Below are 17,876 nucleotides of genomic sequence, written 5' to 3'. Positions count from 1 at the left end.
TGGATAAATTCTAAAGACTAGTTCCCGAAGGATCTGTGAAAAAATGACCTTTTTAAACAGACCAAACATTTTGACAAATTATTCACATTACAGGCTGAGGATAAATGATGTATTTTAAGGCATTGAATGCCGAGGAGGGAAACAAAACATCCTGATAATTGAAACGTTGAAATTTCTTATCAGTGTAGTATAAAGGGCCTGGGAGTTGGGTACATGAGTGATTCAGAATGTACATTCAAGTGATTTGTCAGCAAAATATATTTAATAAATGTCTCAGATATTCATAGGGATGCATTAGCAAAGGTGAACTGAGGTAAAGGATGATGTTATCTGAGGTGTGCCTGGGAGCCTGGTTTACTGCGTTGTCTGGATTGACGGAATAAAACCTCCAGCGGCTCTTCTTACATCTGTCCAGGTTCAGGCAGTGCCACGGTCTCTGCAAAGTTACCTCAGTGACCTTGCTGGTGTGTAATGGTTGTGTGTAACTATCATGCCATTTTTGATTATGCCTCTCCTTAGTCAGTTGCATTTATTTTAATCACGCACGGCCATTGTAAAATATGCATGTTTGAGTGGATATGTGCTCAAATAACCCAGACCTCTTCTCAGATATTTAATTAGACCATATAATCACAGTGCTATAGCAACGCTGAATCTTCATTATATTATTTACTTTTAGCCACAACTTCGGTTGCTGTTTTTTATGGAGCAGGATTTAAAAAGATAAATTTTATTTTAATCACATTTAGCATGTTGAAATAGCCAACATCCTGCAGCATCTCAAAGCAAAGCTATGCGGATGATTGATTTTGCCTTAGTGTATTCCTCTTCAGGATAGCAACAGCATCTTCATCCATTTGCCTTTTTGTTTGGGGGAGTCACCGGGGAAGCCTTGGTAGCACGGTAAGCCAATCAATAAAAGGCAAAGCGGCGAAGCCACGCCTCCTTAGACAAAATCCGTCCAATCAGCGTGTTTTTTAAATGCATGGGCGTTCCCATCCCCCACCCACCCTTTTGACACTGCCCTACCGAAGCTGTGTGGTTGAGCGAAGTGAATGACGTCTCTGAATTTGCGGGCCGCCGACGCAGGGCTGGGTTTCCATTTTCATAGCGAGTTTCGGGGGGGATCGTCAACATGGAGCCGGAGATGGAGGACAAAACGGTGGAACTGATGGTAAGATGTGTTTGGATATGGCATTCTCAACATCCGAATGGATCACCATCGGTGTTTTATTGGGAAAAGCGCCGAGGCTCGATTCGACGGCAGGAATGGTCTGAAGCGGCTTGTCGGGAGAGGTGGAGGAGAAAGGAGGGGGGACCAGAAATCAGAGGGAGGGCCTGAAATTATCGATACATTTTGCTAAGAATGCTTCGCTTACGAGTCGGATCGACAAACAAGACGTAGACATCATCATCTGATAAATGTAAATATGTGTTGTTTTGGGTGGAATCCGTCAGTTACGGGAAAATTAATAGGTTGATGTGGAGTCGTCAGCCGAAGACAGCCGAGGATTCTTGGGGTAGCGTTCACTGCGGTGACGCTGCGCCACTTTAACTGGGCCCTGTCTGATACACTGCTAGCCATCCTGCTAACACTGGCTACGAGGCTTTGAACCACGTAAATTTACGGGCAACGCTATGTTATATTTTGTACTTAATGGGAAGACAACCTACACGGTAGTATATATGTGGGGCAGTCTAATGAATTTCATAGTAAAACGGGATGTAACTAAAATTACAACATCGTTTTGCTTCTCTGTTTATATTTTTAAGTGCGTAGAAGGAAGTGTATTGCCTTTTCATTCACAGCGTTACCACGATTAGCGAGCATTAGCAATTAGCTTAATAGCTAGCATGCTAAATATGCTATGTATACTTGACAGCCATTTCCGTAGCAAAACAGACAATTGGTTAGGCCAGTAGTAACCCAAAACATAAACTGTGATTATATATATTTTTTTCCTGTCGAGACGGTCAGATTTAGTAAATACATAACAGCTTTTCTTATTCGATGATCGATAAGCTAGCCAGTTAGCCTAACGTTAGCTTACAAATAGCTACCATTAACATTACAGGGGTCAAAGTGGTCGTAAAGAAGACGTCAATTAAGATAAGGCAGAGATGTGTTTTGTGGGTGAACTTACACATCTCAAGAAGTACAATTTGAAGCTGTCCTGTATATTTTATGCTACATGTCTAGAACACCGCACAGCCCTCAGTTTCTCGTACAACCAAACCAAGTGTTTCTACAATTGGTAGATGGCAAGGTAGGCCCAGAAAATAATATCTTGGGATGATTTAGTTGATTGTATGGACGAATCCTATTATGTTGAACGCAAATATGCCTGAGTGAGCAGCTCATACTTACTTTGGGTAAAGTGTCATATACTTAAGCGCTGTAGACCATGAATAGCCATTATTGAGGATAATAGTAGTATAATACTTGTATACTGAGTATACAAATATTCATGGAATCACCCAGTAAAATATACTCTCACCAGACTTTACTACGGAGTTTAAAAGTTTTTCAGAGTTTAACAGCAATTTGAATCACCATGTGAAAGCCAGAAAATAAACAAAATTATTTGATCATTTTAGCTTATATTGATCTTTTCATTGAAATAACTAATTATTACTCAAAACAGAACGTGTCTGAGCGCTTACACAGCTACAGCATAAGAAAACCACACTGAAAACTGTTAACTGTGAAATTAATTTATCTGACAAGTGTTTTTATGTCATGGATATACATTCCATACCTCAGTTTCTTTCCCTTTAACTTACACAAAAGTAAGATCACACAATAATACTTAAATTTTATACACTTGCAGAGTGTCGGACCAAAGTGATGTAGGCTCACAGAAACTGTTGAACTTTGTCTGGGTTGTGTCTGTGTATTTACTTTGATTTTACTTTTTTGTCCCAGTGTTATTCACTAACCACTCATGAGAGTGGGGATGGCAGAACAGTGGGTGGGGTTTCTGTCAAAAACAAGAGTGACAAAAATTGACAATTAATCCCGTTGCCCCTCCCTCTCCTCTACCTATCCCCACCCAGTTCATGTCTAATAATGCTTCTGTGTGTATGTTTATCAGTCTGTATCTTGTGTGTGAAGGAGTGTGTGTTCCTGCGCTCACTGTGCCAATGTGTGTAGCTCTAATACTGGTTTTTCCCCTCACTATTCCCCACCTCCTCCCTCCTTCTTCCTCTCCTCACTTTTGATGGTTACACACTCACCCCCCTCTTAATTTCCAACCAAACCTTGTTCATTTACCCATTATTTTTGTGTTCTCTCACATACCCACACTATACACTTGTCCCGTTCCCTTACCAACTCCTCATCACTTCAACCCATCTGTCCATTCATTGACCCATCCATTCCCTCATCTCTTTTGGTTTCCTCCTCCCAACTTCCCTCATCAACCCCTCTCCTCTTTTTCTTTACCTCTCATCTCTGGTCTCTCGCTCTTCCCTTTCTCTTCCTCCCTCACCCTGTCCACTTCGTTCTCCTCCTCCCTTCCTCCCTTCCTCTCTCTCTTTCACACAGTGCTCTGTGCCTCGCTCTCTCTGGCTGGGCTGCTCCTCGGTGGCTGAGAGTTTGTGTGCACTCAGGTGCCTGCAGAGCATCCCCTCCACCCGGGCTCACAACCAGGTTCTGCCTCTCTCCTCTTAATTCTGCTGCTCCTCCTCCTCTCCCTTCCTCCCTCGTCATCTCCTCACCCTTCACTTTTCTTCACCCACTCCACACGACTCCTCATACCACCTTGGTGCAGACTGCACCCACCCACCCCCTCACCCTCCTACCTCCTCACCTTCCGTTGTCCTTTCCTCCCTGTTGGAAGCACTCTGCTCTCAGGTTCTTCTCTGGTGCATCCTCAAACTTTCTCTGCTTGAAAAAGAGTTTTTGCTGTTAAAAAAAAAAAAAAAATCCTAGGACTTCTTTCTGATTATGTCAAATCACAATTCCTATAACACTTATAAAGTTCAAGTTGTCAGTAATTGTGGCCTACCATGAAAACTGGACATGTTTTTACAGTCACAGAAGTTTGAATAGTATAGTTTTTCCTTATTACTTTGCTGTGAGCGGAGGAAGGATGCAGGTGTACCAGAGAATAACCATGCATTGAGGAGTAATGTTTTCTCCCCTTCTACCTGGAGGTGTGAGGGCCGAGGTGGGGGGTCTTCCTTCAAGCTCTGAGAGGCTACATGCTTGCTTGCCTGCCTGCCTGGCCAAACCTGGTCTGTCTGTTTTTATTTCTCCTTACTTCTCTTCTTCTGCTCTGCATGTTCATCAACACCAGCAAAGACCATTCTGGCTTCTTGTCCTGTCTGCTTTGGTCTTGGTACTTGGACCTGTTGTTTGTGTGGTTGTGTTGATGGCAACCACTGATATTCTCTATTGGTTTTGCTCAATGTCCACATGGAGCTGCAACACTGAGATAGGATAGATAACTACAGCACACCTTAAACAGTTCTTACCTTATGCTCCAAATTTGAAAGGGTTCTGGGTTTCACTTTGAAAACAATATCGCGATAATTCAGTAATGCTCCTTTTAAGATAGGCCCCAGTCAGAGACTGCCAAAGGCAACTCTTCCACCTCAACAGAAGCACTAACAGATGGACCATTACAATATATAAACAAACAAGACTCTATCGTAGCTTTTTCACCATCATAGCTATTTTCAGATGCTGACCTTGGCTCAGTCATCACCTCCACGTGATATACAATAGCATTGACCCTCTCCCAGGTAAAATCCTTGTGTATCCCACTTCGTCATATTTGTTTGTGGACATATAGAGGAACAAGAAACTATTCAAAAATTTGGAGTGAACCTGCAGGTGCATTGGTGGTTTTTAGATGGAGCTGTGCTCTGCCAGGGTTGTTCTTTCTGTTAATGGTATTAATTTGCGGAATATGCAGTGTATGCTTCAAAGAGTCTACATAGAACAGGGTTATGGTAGTTTGATGACAATATTAATTTACAGAAACATGATGGTTCAAGATGCCTTCTCAACAACAGTATCTTCAGTCACAAGTGAAACCAGTAAACAGCAGGTACAGCTGATTTTCTTGTTGGTGTTGTTTGACTGTAATGATGAATGTAAGTTCATGATATTATTGTCTGACTGTCTATGGCCTCCAAAGAAGTTTACATGCACCAGAGAACCTTATTTTTTACCAAGTAATTTAGATAAAATTGCTAGATGATGATAAATTATATGTTTTAGTGTGCTTCATGCTGCATCAGTTAATGATTTGTGTTGCAACCCTGCTGTTGTTGAAATAATTGAAGTCTCTATAGCGTGTTTACAGTCTACTTTCAATTTACTCAAACCATTGTGAGACTTAAGACATGCTAGAAATGGATGGGATCCGGTTACCTGTTTTTTGTTTTTTTGTTTTTGTTTCGTCTGTATATTCTGTAAGACCACTATCTGTTTCATTACAGTCATGCCTGAGCTGGGGCCAGTGACATAACCAAGATTTTGCACTTTAATTTCCTGTTCAGCCTACTTAGCCCACATCACAGACAAGCAAGCAGATAGATTCCTTTTGTTGCAGTGCTCAGTTTATTTCACTCCATATGTGTGTGTATGCACGGCTGTTTGTGCGTGCACGCCTCAGAAGTCTTGATGGTTACCCTTCCTTTGGCTGTGTTTGTGGCACTCTTGCGTCAAGCGCTATCCACACTGCTGCCCTGGCTCTCACAGTGCCTTTAACACAGACTCAGTCGGAATGAAACACTAACCTGCATTTTCTTTTTGTTTTGTTCTTTGTCCACAGAACACATCAGGGATGGAGTCACAGAACCTCGTGGACGATCTGTCGCCAAAGAAGAATACAGTTCTCAAGGTGTGTATTTATTTTAGTTTATAGTACTTCAAGTGTGTGTGGAATTTTCTATGACTTGTTTCTCCCATATACAACTTAATATGGAGGTAACAATCTTTGTTGACTTCATAAATCATAAACATTTGAAGAGAATACAGTTGTAACTATGTTAAAATGGAGCGTTTTGGGTTCACAACTTACTGGGACATCAGACGTTTTTATGGTTATTGAAGTAAAAACTCAACACTGATGTTGACAAATGTTGATGTGAACATTTATTTTAAAGTGTTTTCTTCTATTCCCACACATACACCCTCACTACTGCGGGCTTATAGTCGTGTAACAAACTTTATTGCTTAGCAATCAAAATTGATTTTTAACTTTCTGCAACAAAAAAAGGCTCCTGTCAGTTCTATACAGGGGCTGCTATAAAGCACAATTCAGCAACTTTGAGCTTCAGTCCCCTGTTTTAATTACCACATGCTTTCAGTAAACAGGAAAAAGATATTCCAATGATTAGAAGTAATGTAATGTTATGTGTTGTAATGTAATGTTATATTACCTTCGTAAGTACAATGAGTTTAAGTTATATTTTATACAATCTAAAATGAACGCAAAGCCGTGGCATTAACTATGTGTTGACAAATTTGAAGCGTATTCAGCCTCTCCATTGGTGATGTCACCGTCCCGTGTTTTCTGTTTATATAGAAATAATGTTCTATTTTGATATTCGGCTGATTTGGGTTCCTGTGTAGTACGCAGAGACGTAAAGAATTATCTCGGATGACTTGCTTCATTAACATGTCTCAAAATACTTACAATCTAACAAAAGTAAGCATTTATTAAATCTGCATGTTACTGATGTTTACAGCTTAGTAATGGCCCTGTTGTGGGGTCTCGCAAGCGTCCGTCAGAAGGGCACTATGAGAAGGAGAAGGAACACTGCATCGCCCTGTTTGACCAGTGGTCGGAGGCAGACCAGGTGGAGTTTGTCGAGCGCCTGATTTCCCGTATGTGCCACTACCAGCACGGCCACATCAACTCCTACCTCAAACCCATGCTGCAGAGGGACTTCATCACTGCGCTGCCAGGTAAAAACACACATTATTGTAAATGCAGCTGTTAGTAGCAATGACTCCGGTGTAATGTCATCTTCCTTATCTGCAATTTCGCTGAATACAGTTGGGCAAATCATCACAGCTGTTCTTTCAACCTTTTATTCATTTCTCTGATAAATGCTCTGATTGTTTTAAAGAAAAAAATATGCAGCCATAACTTGTTTTCTGCTACATGAAGACTATTATCGTAATTAGAGTAAATTCTTATAATGAACACAGCAACAGAAAACAAACTACAGGAAGTTGGTGGCACAAATTGGATTCCTAAAATGTTTACCCCGGTTTCTGTGTTATTCATTTTCTTAATTATACCCCTTTGATTTTTTTAAACGAGGAAATCAATTCCAGTAAATTAACAGGTTATCTTCGGGGGGGGAAGAAAATAATCAGCTGTATGCACGTATAAACTGACAAGGTGAGATCTCTTAATTTAGTTTCACACAGTTACCTCCTTCTCTCTTGTTCTTTAGCCCAAGGCTTGGATCACATAGCAGAGAACATCCTGTCTTTCCTGGATGCACGCTCGCTCTGCTCAGCAGAGTTGGTGTGTAAGGAATGGCAGAGGGTCATTTCTGAGGGAATGCTGTGGAAGAAGCTCATTGAACGCATGGTCCGGACTGACCCCCTCTGGAAAGGCCTGTCGGAGAGACACCAGTGGTGAGATTAGTGCACACACACTCACACAGAGTGGTTTTCTTTGAGATGTAAGAAAGACAGACACTCGAAGAAATGAAGTGGATGTTAGTTGAGTAAATGGGGTAAAATGTTTGCTTTTAGTTTGCTTGTTGAATCTGTAGTTAATTTTGGATAAAGCAACGCCTGAGAGGGTGAAAGTAAGGTTATACCTGGTTGGTCTTCAGTGTCTGTTGTAGGTAAGAGAAATCCGAGTGGACACAAAGCAACTGCCATTCCTGTACTTTTCTTCCCCCAGGGAGAAATATCTGTTCAAGAACCGCACATCAGAAGTCCCCCCCAACTCCTACTATCACTCCCTATATCCCAAGATCATCCAAGACATAGAGGTAAGACACAACAGCTAAATAATTTGTAGTATTAACTGAATGGATATTTTCTTGTAAATAAAAGCAATTTGGTTCATTTTTTTTATTGTAACACCAGATATTATTTATCTTTCTTGTTGAAAAATGAAACTTTGCTTTCAGTGTAGATTGCATTATAGTTTCTCCAAAACTCTATAAACCACAAAGTGGCATATCTGGCATGTAATATGAAAATGAGAATTTAGTTCCATGTGTGCATCTCTTGACCTTCATGGGAATCATTTACTGGACTTAGAAAAGAGGAAAGGCCTTATTTGAATATATCCCTTTGAGTGAGGTGTTTTAATACCTAGTTGTGTTTTCACACGCTGCTGTCACATACATCAGGATATTTGTCATGGTATTACATTATAAAGCCACAGCCACTTCCCACCTTGCTAGATGTCGTCTCTGTTTCCATCTCCTCAAGTAACATGACATTTTGTAATATTTCCTCTTGAAAAAAATAAGGTGCTTCTCTTTCGTCTTTGAATGTCTCCTGTTTCTCCTTCTCATTTGTTTCTCTGTCTTCCAGACTATTGAGGCTAATTGGCGATGTGGCAGACACAACTTGCAGAGGATTCAGTGTCGCTCAGAAAACAGTAAAGGGGTTTACTGTCTCCAGTACGACGATGACAAGATCATCAGTGGCCTTAGGGACAATTCCATCAAGGTACGTGTGTTTTAAACTTTAGAACATCTAGACCAGCCTCATTTCATGTCTACTTAACTGCACTTTATTGAAGGTTGAAGCTGCGCTTGGAAGATGTCCGAAAATAGCTAAAACACCACTACAGTTTAAAAACTTAGTCCTCCACCTGCAGGGCTCCCTTCTCGGTCCTACGCCCCTCCCTCCACGCCAACATGGACATCCTTCAAACACACAGAAATAATCAAGCTAAAAGTCAACATTCCCTTTTGGCCTCCCACATGATTCAAACCCCACTCTCTTGAGTGAGAGTCCTCAGTTCACCCATTACACCACCCCATGCTATCCCCACATTGGACTTTGTTGCTTTTTCTACTCTTTCACCTCATCTGAGTAAAAGTTCTGTGACTAGCTGGAGTCTCCCAGTACAGGCAAGATTTCCTACAGTATGAAAACAAAGCCAAAAGGAGGTACAGATGTCAAGTTTCCTCTTAGACCACTTGAATTACAATATTCTGAAATATTATGATGGAATATTTGCCAAAAATATTGGCCAACAAATACGGTCCATCCCAGCCGTAATAGAAGAAGTGCTATTGCATTTGCTTTTGTTTGCGAAGCAGTGAACAGGCTTAGCTGGCATTTCTGCCTTTGCCATCACTCTGCATTGGTCCACATTTTCCATGCAGGTTTTATCAGTGATCACATAATCTTTTTACACATTCCATGGGGAGGATTGTTTCAACCTCTCAGAGCTGATTTCGTTGATCACAAGCCTGAGTCACTCTCAGTTTGTGCAAATAAAAGTGAAGCCAGTCTAAGGTTATTGTGGGCCAACCACACTACCACTTTATTGCTTTCTCAAATGTCAACATAGAAAAAATATTTTATGTTAAATTGCTAATGGCACTTTATAAAACATATCATTGATGATTCATAGCTGCAAAGACCAGTATCACTAAACTACTACTGGTAAAGGTCAGTATATACAATGTGCTGGACTTAAACTTTGTTACTTTCAAAACTTGCTGAATCAGTAAAATAAACTCTGGGCATGTATCAGTCTGTCATGCTGGCCCATACTGAATGGCAAATGTAGAAGTAATTAACATTGATCCCATTAGTGCGTTCTAAGTACCAGCAGCAGAGAGCCAAAAAATGCTGGCTGTGAGAAAGACATGCATGTTGTGTGTGTGTGTGAGGCTGTTTTCTTCCGACCTATGTTTGTGTATTTATGAATTGAATTTTTTTTTTCTTCTGGCTCAGTATGGCTTATCATCTTATTTTGTATGGCGCTGGGCTGAACCAGCAGAAACTGAGACGGAGCACAAGTGAATTATAGGATAAAAGGGCTCAGCTCCAGACTTGTTGTGTGTTCCACTTATCTGTCTGGCCTGGGAGAAGAGGAGAAGAAGAAGATGATGATGATGAAGAAAAGAAGGGGGGGGATAGAGGGAGGAGAAGAGCAGATTTGTCTTCTTATTGTTATAGAGGAGACTGACACACACCCAGGGAAGAGCTGAATGGCTGTTACGTACACAGGCAGCTCAGCACAGCAGTAGGGAAATGGGGCGTGAACAGTGAATGAGCACTGCTGTGAGAATAGGCCATTCTTAGCATGACCCAAATCTGCATCCTTTTGAAAACCACTTATTCTTCCACTTTGTTTGAGTTCTCCTCCGTCAAAATTTCTCATCTCCTTAATTCTCTCCCTCCTCCGTTTAGATCTGGGATAAGCAGTCTCTGGAGTGTCTGAAGATACTGACCGGTCACACAGGCTCAGTATTGTGTCTCCAGTATGATGAGAGGGTCATTGTCACCGGGTCTTCTGATTCAACTGTCAGGTACGACGCATATCTTGTTACAGAAGATTCTTATTGCATTTTGGAGTGCTGAACCAGCAAGATAAAAATGATTTAAATTTTGAAGCGTCTGGATTATGGTTTGTATGTCCTACACAACTAAGTTAGACTATGTTGAGTCAAATTTAGTGTCTCCTTTTTTTGCTACATCTCAGTTAGAATGCAGATAAAACCGTGGTAAACCTTATCACCATATTGGGTTGAAAATAAATATCCACAGATACCAAATGGACAGTCTTCAGAAATGGATAGCAATGCTGGAAATTCTCAAGCATTCAGGTTTTAAATATAATTAGTAAATCCTCTGTTTTTCTCAGGATATCTCTAAAAAGACAAGTAAACACTAACATCAGTGTTGATCAGTTTGAGTCACAAGTACAGGAGATGTTTATTTCATGTACAGAATCTAGAGCTTTGTTTTTAGGAAACAAATGGTTCAGTAACTGAAGGATGCACCTTAAGGTTGGAATCGGGTTTAATCAGAGAAGACAAAAAAACACGCCAAGTCATGCATATAAGCAGAAAATCAGTACACATGGTAATCATGCATGTTTTCACTGTAGGAGAAGTCATGGCTCATTTTAAACATTGTAAAAAAAAAAAACAAAGCGTAAAACTCTGAGTGAAGCTTGGTTCGTATTCCTGCACTGAATGCACACAGACTCTACGTCGTGGCCTGCGTTTACACTTGGGTGCTGGTGTGTCTGCGTCACTCTGCAATTACACCGCCAAAGTGCTAGTTAGCAGTGAGGTTTCTTTGCCTCTGTGCTGAGTTTCTCTATGTACTTCAAACAATGGCAGCTGAAGCTAGAGCGCAGTAAGTAAATGTTGAACAACCATTACCTTTACTGAAAGTGGTGCAACACACAAAAGAGGGAAGACCTTAGAACCATTTCAGTGTATACGCAGATTAGTGAAACTATGAAAACAGGAACATGGCATGTGGCGACACTGGACAAATACTTTCTATTGCATTTGCACTGTGAGCAAGCCAGATGGAATTACATCCTATTAGATATTTCATTTTATTTCACTTAAGCATTATCTGTATTGCTATGTGAACAGATTATTTCCGAGTGGGCCAGTCACCATTGTTGCAGTCTGTGTTGCTGTGATGTGTGACTACGTTACTGGGAAGGTGTACGTCAGGGTGCCACCTTACCATTGTGTAGGTTCACTGCAGAAGTATAAAAGTATAATTCAAGCTTTACATGCTGTTTCACTTCACTGAATTTAGCAGTAATAGACAATGGAGAACAATCTGGCTCTACTGTTTACGACTCTGTTTAAATGCATTCAATGACTCCCAGTAACAAGAGACGGAAGTTTTGATTGTAGTTGCAATATAAATGGAAATTATGCTTGAACAAATAACACGGCTGGTTATGAGATGATTTCACTTCCAGTCTCACTTTCACATCCAACAGGTGGGTATTTGTGAGGTGTTGGGACAGAAAATTTGACTTTAAAAAGTTCTAATTACACTTGAAAATAGGTGAGATTGATATTTTTTGAAAATAAAATCACTTAGAAGTAGGCTTAGTTAACCTTTTAAACAAATACTGATAAGGGACGCCAGATGACAATTTTTTTTAAAGCTAAATCTAGTATGATAAAAGTGAAGTTAAACAAGAGTAAAATAGAATGAATTGATACAGTAAAATGTATTAAACTACAGAGTGTACTGTCTACAGAGGATGAAGGAGACACTGGATGGCGCTGATGGCTGATCCAACAGGTTGAGGCAGTTGGAGTGCAAAAAACAAGTACAGAAAGCTTTGCTTGGTATTAAATGGTGCCGAAAGCCTTTGGGGGAAAAAATCAGATTCTTTGAGCAAATAAACATATCATCTCTGTCTTCCTCAGAGTCTACAGCTGACCAACTTTCTCAGCTGGGAAGTCAAAATCATGACTGTAATTGATTTTCATTTAATTTTGCAGCACTATTATCGTGTTAGCCATTGCAATTGAATATGGTACTTGATCTTCTTCACTGGGTCAGCTGGTGTCTCCCTCCCTGCACCTGCACTTTTTGTTACGAGGAGTATCTGAGTTGAGACGTCTTCCTCTCCATCAGCCTCCTTTTCTCCCTCCTCATTTCTTTTTTTTTTTTTTAAAACAATAAGCTACAGACCGCTTCATTATAGGAGCACAACAGCTAAATGGATTGTTTCATGTGTCAGGTAGGGAGGGACGCCAGTAATGAAGAAAAAGTACATCTACGGCTAATGCTGCTGCTCCCCACGCAGACAAGACGGGAACCAAAACAGCCTAAAGATTATTTTACACTTGGACAAATGTGACCACATGAAACGTTAAGTCGCTTACTCCAACAAATGGTTGCATGTGCGGCCATTTTGGTTGCAGTCAGAAGACTCACCAACAATAGCAAATTATATCAAAGGCGACTGTGAACTTGATGGAAAATATCTTGTGCAAAATGCATTTTAGTAGTAATTTGCAAAATGTGATCTAGAAAATATATTCTATCACTTGATTGCATCTACAAAATGCACCTTTCTAACGATATTGTGTCAAACTTATTATAGTCCAGATGCTTCAACTATGGGTGCACTTGTTATTTAGTCATCATTTCACATTATGAATGCTTGTAGCCAGTTTCACGACCAACAACAACGCCTGTTGTTTAGCCCCCAGTTTACAATCAGTTCCCACCTACTGGCATATATCTGATGAAATAAATGAATCAACACAGAACTTTATTTTTTCATTAAAAGTTAGGTTTGCTTTCATTACTGAAGATAGTGGGGAATGTTTTAGTGCAGATTTTTAAGGACCTGGCTTGTGTGTATACGTTGACACTTGCTTGGCTACTGCACACAGAAGCTCAACATTAATTCTCTTATTACTTCACACTTCAGGCGTACTCATTGGGCGGTATCCAAGGAAAATGTGACTTCACTTCCTTAGCAACAGCTTGACAGGCACTTTGTTTGTAGGTTTGGTTGTCAGCTTTTCCAGTGTGTTCTGCATTTGACTCTCAGTGCCCAGCGGTGCCATTCAGTAACATGTTCTTCACAGCCGCTCCTGTGTATGTGTGTGTTTGTGCACACGCACCCTCCTTGTGCACACGTGTGAAGTCGGAGTTCCTCTCCATTGTAGAACTAATAAACATAATTCCCTCTCATGTCTCTATTGTTTTCCTTTTTCCTTCGCTCCCATTACATTTCTTTTCCATCTCCTTCTTCTTTTTGACCACCTTTCCTGCTGCCCCCATCTCATTTTTCTTTCCTACTCACCCCTTCCTCCTATCATTTTCCACTTTTCTCACCCTTTTTGTCATTTCTTCCCCCTCTGTCTCGCACGCCTCCCTCAACATTCCTATTTTTCTTTCTTGCCTCATTCCATCTCTTCCGCTCTCTGTCACCTTTGCCCTCAACATTCGGCCTTGCTGACATCTCTCCTTGCTGCTGTTTTCTGTCCCTCCACTGTTTTTCCCCTCTGTCCTCCTCCTTCCTCTCCTCCTCCGCAGGGTCTGGGAGGTGACGACGGGTGAGGTACTGAACACACTGATCCACCACAATGAGGCTGTTCTTCACCTGCGTTTTGCAAATGGCCTGATGGTCACCTGCTCTAAGGACCGTTCGATTGCAGTTTGGGACATGGCTTCACCTACTGACATCAGCCTACGCCGCGTCCTCGTGGGACACCGGGCTGCTGTCAATGTGGTTGACTTTGATGACAAATACATCGTGTCCGCCTCAGGGGACCGCACCATCAAGGTGACGAGAGCTGATAAACAGATATCTACAGAAACCATTTTCTGCTGAATTGATATAGGATGGATTTTTTTTTTTTACTTATTTTTTTATCAAATGTAGTTTGGAACAGTTTTTAGATAGTTCAGCAGAGTAGACGGTGTTTCTTAGTTGTTCACTCTCCTTTTTATTTCAGCCATTTATGAATACAAACCCACTGACTAAAAGTCTGCCTTTGTAAATGCTGGGCATTTTGTTTTAAAGCTTTCCGTTTCTCCCTTCTTCAGGTATGGAGCACCAGCACCTGTGAGTTTGTGCGCACTCTAAATGGTCATAAGCGGGGAATTGCCTGTCTACAGTACAGAGATCGTCTTGTAGTCAGCGGCTCGTCTGACAACACAATCCGGTATGTTTGTGACACTACAGCACAAATGCCAAAATCGGCGTATTTGAATTGCCAAGTTTTCTGTTCAAGAGCTGTTAACTGTCCATTATAGATTATATATTCTAACATTTTCATGAATTTGAACCATTTTAACATCAATATGGCTTTCAAGTAGACATCGATAAGTTCAAAAGTAAAGATATATTCTATGATTAAATACGTAGTTAGAAAGAATAATCCTGCTTGGAAGCTTCTTTGTTTAAAACAATATTTGAGCACTGATTGCTGTGTAAATATTGAAGGGTGTGTTTATCGCTGTTTGTTTACGAAGGCTTCTCTTTCTGCAGGTTATGGGACATAGAGTGCGGCGCATGTTTGCGAGTGCTGGAAGGTCACGAGGAGTTGGTGCGCTGTATTCGCTTTGACAACAAAAGGATTGTCAGCGGCGCCTACGACGGGTGAGTCTTGTAAACACACGGAGTTTTGCGCACAGACTGGGTTTGTTTATCTGACATTTTGTCATGCCATGTTTCCCTCTGCAGTAAGATAAAGGTGTGGGACCTGCAGGCAGCCCTGGACCCACGAGCCCCCGCCAGCACATTATGTCTGCGCACTCTAGTGGTGAGTAGCATTGAGTTCACAACCTAAAAACAATAATCAGTATCTAATTTCACCTCTTTTAATGCGTGTCTAAGGAGATCATTAAAGAGATGACTACACAGATGCTAGTTTGTGGGTTCACAAAACACTAACAATGGAACATCACTGTTTGCAATTTGATCTACACAAATATTTTAAAAGTGGAAAAATAAAAGCTATTTGGAGCAACTATTTACAGGAGACACTGGTGACATCAGTGATGTAGCTGTATGCATGTTGCATGTTTACATTATTTCCTGATTTGTTGTGTTTTTAGGAGCACTCTGGCCGCGTGTTCCGCCTGCAGTTCGATGAGTTTCAGATCATCAGCAGTTCTCACGACGACACCATTCTGATCTGGGACTTCCTGAACGTCTCAACCAACGGCCAGTCAGAGGGACGGTCTCCTTCCCGCACCTACACGTACATCTCTAGATAGCAGGTACCCAGACACACTTCATGGTGAAAGCCTTTCTGTAAAAATGCGTCACTCTGCTTTACACATGCAGGTGTTTATAATCAAGAGTACCGTGTTGTTTTACTTGTGTGTTTGATTGCAGATTCCTTTGCTCTCCCCACAGGTGGCGCCATCAACCGCACCCTTTCTTGGAGGAACCCAGGGCTGATTGGCTGATGGGTGCATCCGTCATGGAAAGGAGCCCATCTCTCCTCCTTCCTCCTCGTCATCTCTCTGTCCATCTCCCACCCAGCCCCTCACCAACCTCCTGCTCCCTTCCCGTTCTGATAGACTCTAAGCTTGTGCCCGTTGCCTGCCAGTTCAGTGACATACACACACAGGTCAACACTGATGAGGACTCCCTACTACAGAACCAATGCAATCTCCCAAGAAGTTCACCTTCCACTACTAATTTATGTTTTGTAAAGTACACTGATGACAGTATTAACTTAGACCTTATATAAGTCACAAGCTCCCCTTTGTCCCCCTTGAATCAAACTTAAAGCAGCTTCTGCTCCCCAGTTTTCAACCCCTGCCAAAACAGGTTTCCACAGATATGGAATCGCTTATAGATATATATTTATATATATTACACAGACACACACACACATACACACACACAGTGGCACAGTTGGACAGAGGATGACCGGAGCTGTGATGCGGGAGACAGAGACTCTTTACTCAGCTCTAGGAAAGAAGGGAAGGATGGGAGACGGAGGGAGTGAATGAGGGAGAAATGTGTTGGGGATGACTTTAGAGCTCCCTCTCACTCCCTCTCACTCCTCCCTGCCTCTCTCTCTCCACCCCCCCACCCCCTTCGCTCCCTTCCCCAACCCCCCCCAGAGATGCACACTCGCTTGGAATATGGGGGCGCACGCACACTCAAGTTTGTGTGAGTGTGTGTTTGTGTATGTGGACTTGTGAAACGGCAGAACAGAGCAGAAGCGTCAGACAGACATGCATGTGAGGTTGCCATGGATACAGCATCCTGGTACACCTCTGCTTTTTTTTTCTCTTTAACTCTTACTTTCTTACTGTTTTTTATTACTGTTATTTTCTAATTTTATTTGAGTATTTTGGTTCTTAGTACAAAAATCATACTAAGCGTAGTCCTCTTTCTCTTTCCCCCTCTCTCTCTCTCTATCTCTCTCTCTCTCTCTCTCTCTCTCTTACTGTCTTTTTCCTCATTCTTTCTTCTAACTTTGACCCTTGTTCATCTGTCCCTTTCACACCATCTTTCTCTCCCACATCATCTACGTGCTTGCTTTGGTTATGAGAGAAGCTGGAATTCAAGAGCTCAAATTTAGCTGTAAACGGAGTTGTCTTGTCAAAATTGTGTTGTATATTAAAAATGATTTTTTAAAGAAGAAAATGACCTTATTGTGAATAAAGTACTTGACAGTGGTGGAGTGTTGAGCCAACTGTAACATGAATGAGTGTCTAATTGTCTACCTGTTCTTGTCTGTGTGTGTATGTGTGGGTGGATTTGTGTTACGCCGCCTCTCCATCTGACAGGCAGATACAACACTCAGGAGGCCGTCAGTTTATTTTCTTTGTACTCGACACAAACAGCAGGGTGACTGTGCCGCAGACAACAAAGAATTTTGAAAACTCAGTTGTTTGACAAAAAAAAAAAGAGTCTTAAAATGCAATTGCAGTCATTGATTTCTGATTAAACTGAGGGAGCAGATGTAAAGAACTGAGGAGTTGTGGTGTCCTCAAGGTTTAGAGGTCTGCATCTGATAATATGCTAAGAATGTAACTCAGCCTGCAGACACTGGCTGCGTGTAGATGATCATCCATATGGATAGCAGATTTGATAGGCTGTTGTTTTTGTTCCCACATATTTTTATTTTTTTAAGGTGTAGTCCACAACTTGAGCTGATGAGCGTTATAGCAGCTTGTCATCTCCTGAAAATAAACGTAAATGTGTGTGCACAAAAAATGAAGAAAGAAACCCATTAAATGTCCTGTATCTTACTTTCAGTTAATTTTATTCAAAATCCGAACAGTTCTGCTAACTACGGATTACTTGTACTCATTTTATGTTGCATTCCTTAGGTCTTCAGGAAGTGAGCACAAGTGACTGTCAGTATTTGTTTTCCATCTGCTAAGTCATAGTATGAAAGTCAACTTTGTTTCCTTTGTGGCCAAATTTCATGTGATACAAATT

The 17,876-nt window shown here is 41.3% G+C and overlaps 1 protein-coding gene across 5 annotated transcripts; it reads left to right on the top strand.

The window, feature by feature from the left end:
* Nucleotides 1–1,039: 1,039 nt before the first annotated feature.
* Nucleotides 1,040–17,136, top strand: fbxw11a (F-box and WD repeat domain containing 11a). 5 transcript variants are annotated; one of them, XM_008284565.1, is made up of 14 exons: nucleotides 2,260–2,267; nucleotides 4,988–5,057; nucleotides 5,787–5,855; nucleotides 6,706–6,925; nucleotides 7,423–7,609; nucleotides 7,884–7,974; nucleotides 8,528–8,665; nucleotides 10,367–10,485; nucleotides 13,997–14,246; nucleotides 14,510–14,628; nucleotides 14,955–15,065; nucleotides 15,150–15,228; nucleotides 15,524–15,688; nucleotides 15,828–17,136. In XM_008284565.1, the coding sequence occupies exons 1-13, from the start codon at nucleotides 2,260–2,262 to the stop codon at nucleotides 15,683–15,685; spliced, it is 1,623 nt and encodes a 540-aa protein (XP_008282787.1). In that variant the 3' UTR covers nucleotides 15,686–15,688; nucleotides 15,828–17,136. The 5 variants fall into 5 exon arrangements, with proteins under 5 accessions (XP_008282788.1, XP_008282790.1, XP_008282787.1 ...); XM_008284566.1 differs by lacking the exons at nucleotides 2,260–2,267; nucleotides 4,988–5,057 and adding an exon at nucleotides 1,040–1,174; XM_008284568.1 differs by lacking the exons at nucleotides 2,260–2,267; nucleotides 4,988–5,057 and adding an exon at nucleotides 1,244–1,424.
* The last annotated feature ends 740 nt before the right edge of the window (nucleotides 17,137–17,876 follow it).

The sequence above is a fragment of the Stegastes partitus genome, unplaced genomic scaffold, assembly GCF_000690725.1.
Source record: "Stegastes partitus isolate 25-593 unplaced genomic scaffold, Stegastes_partitus-1.0.2 Scaffold364, whole genome shotgun sequence".
Lineage (NCBI taxonomy): Eukaryota > Metazoa > Chordata > Actinopteri > Pomacentridae > Stegastes > Stegastes partitus.
Note: the sequence above shows the minus strand (reverse complement) of the source record. Positions and strands in the feature narration are given on the sequence as shown.

Excerpts from the sequence above, each read along its gene's own strand:
- fbxw11a (XM_008284564.1), top strand. The coding sequence starts at position 4,860 with ATGGAGCTGTGCTCTGCCAGGGTTGTTCTTTCTGTTAATGGTATTAAT. Across the intron at positions 7,610-7,883 it reads CTGTCGGAGAGACACCAGTG|GGAGAAATATCTGTTCAAGA; the intron begins GTGAGATTAGTG and ends TTCTTCCCCCAG. Across the intron at positions 15,066-15,149 it reads GTCAGCGGCGCCTACGACGG|TAAGATAAAGGTGTGGGACC; the intron begins GTGAGTCTTGTA and ends TTCCCTCTGCAG.